Here is a 6,272-nt window from a genome sequence, read left to right as displayed (position 1 = left end):
TTTTCATTCATCAGCGCTTTTATGATATAATGACTAATATCAAATCCAACTATGAAATCAATGAACCACCATGTGTGTGTGTGTTTGCAAGTATTAAAGGCTCATCATCCTCTTTGGATCATTATCCTCAATGAACCTAATTATCTAGACCAATGACTTACCAGCTAATTCATTGAAGATTGTTCAAATAACTTTGTTAAATTTTGAAGGGGCTAAAAAAAAAAAAAAAAAAACGGAAAGAGAAAAGAAAAAAAGAGACGGAACCCAAATTATAATGTCAAACATATTTGTCCGCTAACCAAAAAAACTAAGGGAAAGGGAGATGCATGGATAAGGGGATACCCATGCCATGTACTCTTGTCATTTTAGCATAAAAACTCATGGTTCATTTAACATTATATATATATATATATATGTATATATATATATATATATATATATGTATGTATGTATAGTTTGGATTTATAGTATCTTCATCCTAATTATTCAATAACAACCTTTTCTTAGTGTATATATATGGCCATAGCCATCAGAAGATAATCTTGCTCTCAACTTCAGAAGATAATTTGTTCTCTCTCTCTCTCTGTCTCTCTCTATATCTATCTATGTAAAACACCATAACCAAGTACAAATCTCCAACAACCTAGACCTCATATCTCTTCATCCTGCAAATTCTCTTCAGATAAAACCCTAGCTCTTAAATTCCATCCACCAATATCAATCAGACGATTGTCACAAACAAGTGTCACTCTCCTCTTCTCCTTCCTCTCTTCTCTGAAGGTATCAGACCTTCCATGCATGTTCAGGTGAAAAAAAGCCCTACTTTTTCTCATATATATTCTGACTCATCTCACAGCAATGAAAGCAGAACTAAGAGGAAACGCCCCACCAATTTCATTACAAAACCCTAGTCTCTTCACCACTAGCCCTCAGACTACTTCTCTATCAGGTGCACTCAGGGGATGTCTCGGCAGCCTCGACGGAGCGTGTATTGAGAAGCTTCTACTTCACTGCGCGAGTGCTCTAGAGAGCAATGATGTGACTCTAGCTCAACAGGTGATGTGGGTGCTCAATAACGTGGCTTCTTCTGGAGGTGACCCTAACCAGAGGCTCACTTCATGGTTTTTAAGGGCGCTCATCTCCCGGGCTTCTAGGGTTTGCCCTACAGCCATGAATTTCAATGGCGGCAGTACCCTTCAGAGGAGGTTGATGACGGTGACTGAGCTGGCCGGGTATGTTGATCTAATCCCTTGGCATAGGTTTGGCTTCTGTGCATCAAATAGTGTCATTTTAATGGCAATTCAAGGCCATTCAAGGGTTCACATATTAGATTTTAGCATCACTCATTGTATGCAATGGCCTACTCTCATAGACACATTGGCTAAGAGGCCTGAAGGGCCTCCTTCACTTCGAATTTCGGTGCCCTCTTGGAGGCCACCGGTCCCTCCCTTGCTTAATGTGTCAAGTGAAGAAGTTGGCATGCGTTTGTCGAATTTCGCCAAGTTTAGGGATGTTCCTTTCGAATTCAATGTGATTGAAGACTCATCCTCCTCTATAGAGGGTGGAATTATATCTGAAGAGTCCTCTACTTATCACTATGATTCACTCTTGAATCAACTCAATCCTTTGTCATTAGGACTTAGGGATGATGAGTTTTTGGCCATCAATTGCCAAAATTGGCTAAGGTATTTACCCGAAGAACGAAAAGAAAGTGCTCATGAAGCTTCTTGGAGAGACTCTTTTCTAGAAACAATCAAAGGCCTTAACCCTCAGATTATAACTGTGGTTGATGAGGACTGTGATTTGGGTGCATCAAGTCTCACATCAAGAATCACCACTTGCTTCAATTATCTATGGATACCATTTGATGCCTTGGAGACTTTCTTGCCCAAAGATAGTTGCCAAAGAATGGAGTATGAAGCTGATATTGGCCGCAAAATTGAAAACATAATCAGCTTTGAAGGGATTCAGAGGATAGAGAGATTGGAGTGTGGCATTAAGCTGTCGCAACGGATGCGAAATGCCGACTTTTCTAGCATTCCATTCTGTGAGGTGACTGTTAGTGAAGTGAAGTTCTTGCTAGATGAACATGCCAGTGGTTGGGGGATGAAGAAGGAAGATGATATGCTGGTTCTCACATGGAAAGGCCATAACTCAGTCTATGCCACAGCTTGGGTCCCAAGTGGGCTGCTTTGAGGATTGAATGGGTGTGGACTTAAATTAAGTGCCCTAAAATTATACATGGGTAGCTTGGTTGGGCCTACAATGGGGATGGGTTTTAATCTGCAGTGGTCCTCCTGTAGATTGAAGGGCAGTGACAAAATGTTGTTCCTTCTTTATCTTCTCTTTGTCAAAAGGCTGCAATGGGGGACAAGACATGAAGGAAAAAGGGGCACAACTTTGAGAATATTATTCATGCCCGATGCTGCCTTTGTATTCGAGCTCTAGCTAGCTTTGATCACATGAAAGACACAGAGAGAAATGTACATATTGTCTTTGTATGATGACAAAAGTTATCACTTTGTTTCTCGTCTTTGCAGGGCTAGGAAGTAGCTAGGCAACTAACTAGCTAGTTCTTTCATAATCACCTAAGTTGATTTTCGGTTCTATGAACTTTTTTTTTTTTTTTTTTTTTTTTTTCATGCAAATTCAATGATAGTTAATTCTGAATTACAAAATATCAAAGCTCAGAAGTGAAGAAAAGATATAAGACATTTTTAGCTAGATAATTAGTACCTCTACCATATCAGTTCTCGAAGGAAAATAATTTATAAGCTGACTTCGGAAGGCTGATTTAGTTAGGCAGCTAACATGAAAAATTTAAGTAGATATCGATTTTGTTTCAGAAATGAGAAGTCGTAATAATTGATTCGGCTTGTATAGCACGAGTTTTGCTCGAAGTGTAGCTTCATTACCATTTTCCCTTTCCCTCACAGGTAAAAATCCCAGAAAACTCTTACAATTTGAAATAAACACCAAAAACTACAAAACTATCTAATTGAAATCAAATAGGATTAGGTTAAACTTTGAACAAAACTTTTCAATCATGAATATCTTAGTCAACATGAAATCCAAACTTTGATCCTTCATTTTGCTAGTAGTTGCAACATAAGGAACGCAACATGAACTTAAGTTGAAACAAACAAAGAGAATGAATTCACAAATCAAAGCCATTAATGAAGATCAAACACGGGAAAATAAGGGAATGGACTTTCTCTGTAAGTTTTTCTTTTCAAATGTTTTTAAGCCATTATCCAATAGTTGTTAACACACGACACATTATCAGTTATAACTACTCACTGTGTTATAGTTATGTACCCAATTAAATCCAAACTGGTTCTGAACAAGAAGAAGTGACATTGGCAGAGGCACAGAAGATAAGAAGAAGAAGCGATGGCCTATGACTAGGGTTGTCCTTCCAATAATTTCGGTTGTTTTGCAATTTAATTGACAATGCTGCAATGTCTTGCGGCTTGAAAACCTCGATCTTATTTATGACCAATCATCTCCAGTTAATATAAAATGTGAGAGCAAAAAAGATTTTCACCCCCATTTATAAGAAAATATCAACTTTAAATTAAATATTCAAAGAAAGAGTAGGTAGTAAATGATTGAAAATATGGGATTTATGGTGCAATATTTAATTTCTATGGTTGAATTTTATAATACTTGGAGACTGCTCAAAATTTGACAGTTAATATTTTATCTAATTTGCAAATTTTTTTTTTTTTTTGGTGGCTGAATTTGAGAATATATATATATATATATATATATATATATTGTCATTGACAAGAAACTCACATACACTAAGGGCCCGTTTGAAAAGTGTTGTGTGGTGTAATGTAATGCTCAAGTCTACAATAGAATAAGTGTTTTGTGATGTGGTGTTCTGAACGAGAACAAAACATGTTTGGCGATGAAAATTTGTGGTGAGAATTTTGGAATAGAAACATGGTAGAACATGTTTGGCAATGTATTTCGTTTCAAGAAATAAGAGAACAAAACATGTTTTGTAAGTATTTGTGTTTTGTAATGTTTTATTTACAACTTTATTAAATATAAAGTTATAAATTAATTATTGTATAATTTTAGTATACAATTGTGTAATACTTTAAACAGATTAATTGTTACCAAACAAATTTAAAATTACTACTACATTTATAAAATTTGAAAGATAATGAATCATAAAAAAATATACAGTATATGCATATTTTTGTATTTTTTATACTGAATTTTTATTTTGAACTTTCATTCTTAAAAATTCATATTTTGATTAATATTTTCATATTTTTTATTTTTTATGTTGAATTTTTATTTTGAACTTATATTCTTAAAAATTCATATTTTGATTGATATTTTCATATTTTTTATTTTTTATGCTGAATTTTTTATGCTCAATTGAAGAAAGAATAATTTTGAAAAATTCATATTAACACAAACAAAAACAAATCAAACATTTGTTCTAATAAATCTTCGTCACAGAACTCGTCAAAATCTGCACTGCAAGCTCGTTTCAGACTCTGCCCTCTTGAGACCAAATTGTTAAAAGATGGAAGGGTGGAGAGCCATGTTGATGTGCCAGTGCCAGAAAGAACAAATTTACATAGCAGGGCTAGATCTCTTTTGGTATTTGGTCTTAGAAAAGAAGGCGAGGTAGCCAGAGATATGGGTATTGGAGACGAAAAAGATTGAGGGACTAAATGTTGTGACAATTGCTCAATTTTAAGCCTCATATTGTATGGATCAAAGGTAAACAAAACTGAGAAGGCAAAGATGAGATGCAAAATGTCTACCTAGAGAGAACTAATATAGAAGGAGGAATAGAAATAGTCAATTAAGATCAGAGAGCCAAAATGGTCCTTTTCAATTAGCTGTAAAAAGCTAAGTCTAAGCTTATCTATGAATCAATGGGTTCTTGGGGGGGGGGGGGGGGAAGTTCACAGATTTGCTAGATTTTATAGTTTGCAGTTGCAGAGAGAGAGAGAGGGGGCACCTTCAGAATTGAGAATGAGAATAGAGATGGAGGTGGGTTTCGAACTTCTGATTCTTGTAGATTTTGTAGCTTACAGTTGTAGAGAGAGAGAGAGAGGGCAAGTTCAGAGTGTTTTTTCAGAAATTAGGGCAAGTTCACAGTTGAGAACGAGAATAGAGATGGAGGCGATTGGGAGGTTGAAATGATTTGCCCTAACCAAATTTGTTTTTGTCCTGTTACAGTGCAAAGTGGGCCGGCTATTCTATGGAACACTTTAGAACACCTTTTTTTTGTTCCAACATTTGGCCCAAATTTTGAAATTGTTCTGACACTGTTTAAACCAACACAGCCTATGCCAAACATGTTTTGGGCCTTAATAGTGCTCAATAGTGTTACTGTATCACTATTGGGAACAAAATAGAACATCCACCAAACAGGGCCTAACACACCCATTTTGCTCCCTTGGAGACTCGAACCCTCACCATCTATTTTAGGAGGTAGAAGAGATACCATTAGACCATAAATCCCTTGATGAATTCTAATATATTTTTGGGTAGATTTATGAGCTCTTTGTTTTTCTAGACAGAAATGGCAATATAATATATATATATATATATATATATATATATATATATATATATATATATATATATATGAGCTATTTCTTTTTTTTAGACGGAAATGGCAATAGAATATATATATTGATTGAGTCATTTCGAATATGCCCCTACTCGAGGATCTGAACAAACGATCTCATTTTGCCATGGGTTCAATTCTTTTAGAGGAGCTAAAATTAAAAAGTGAAAGTGATAAGTCTTTGCCCCAATTTCATATTCATTAACACCTAAATTATGATAAAAAAATCATTATGCCACGTGGTCGAAAATCGCGAGAGTTAAACTTTGGACCAACCCATGATCATGGAAGTGAAAGATTCATTTCTAATCCTGGTGGTTGAAACCAATTCTCCTGGCCACTGATCGAGCATGGCCTAAGAGTTTCTCGATCGATGGCCATGAGTCATTCAATCAGTGGTCAGAAGTCTCGATTAAATAGCCTAAGAGTCTCTCGATCAATGGTCAAGAGTCTCTCGATCAGTGGTCGAAGAGTCGCAGTTAACTATAGCCTAAGAGTCTCTCGACTAAGTCATGACTTAAGGAATTATGGCCCGAGAAAACTAATCAACCATGATCAAGAGTCTCGACCAACCATAGCCAAAGAGTCCCTCGACCAACATGGCCTAAGAGTCTCGATCTGTATGGCCTAGGAGTCTTAGTCAAATATGAGTCATGACTTAAAA

At 36.0% G+C, this 6,272-nt stretch overlaps 1 protein-coding gene across 1 annotated transcript; it reads left to right on the top strand.

Annotated features, from left to right (window-relative positions):
- The first annotated feature begins 487 nt into the window (after positions 1 to 487).
- LOC132307326 (scarecrow-like protein 32) lies at positions 488 to 2,607 on the top strand. The gene has a single exon (XM_059805048.1). It carries the CDS (start codon positions 859 to 861, stop codon positions 2,194 to 2,196), a length of 1,338 nt encoding a protein of 445 aa, XP_059661031.1. The 5' UTR covers positions 488 to 858; the 3' UTR covers positions 2,197 to 2,607.
- Positions 2,608 to 6,272: the final 3,665 nt, after the last annotated feature.

The sequence above is a fragment of the Cornus florida genome, unplaced genomic scaffold (genome assembly GCF_030987335.1).
Source record: "Cornus florida cultivar Cherokee Brave unplaced genomic scaffold, ASM3098733v1 CherokeeBrave_3.0.0_Hap2_Chr05, whole genome shotgun sequence".
In the NCBI taxonomy this organism is placed as follows: domain Eukaryota; kingdom Viridiplantae; phylum Streptophyta; class Magnoliopsida; order Cornales; family Cornaceae; genus Cornus; species Cornus florida.
The sequence above is the reverse complement of the archived record's forward strand: the minus strand, read 5'-3'. Positions and strand labels throughout refer to the sequence as shown.

Bases quoted from the DNA above. Each gene is read 5' to 3' on its own strand.
- LOC132307326 (XM_059805048.1), top strand. From the start codon at position 859: ATGAAAGCAGAACTAAGAGGAAACGCCCCACCAATTTCATTACAAAAC.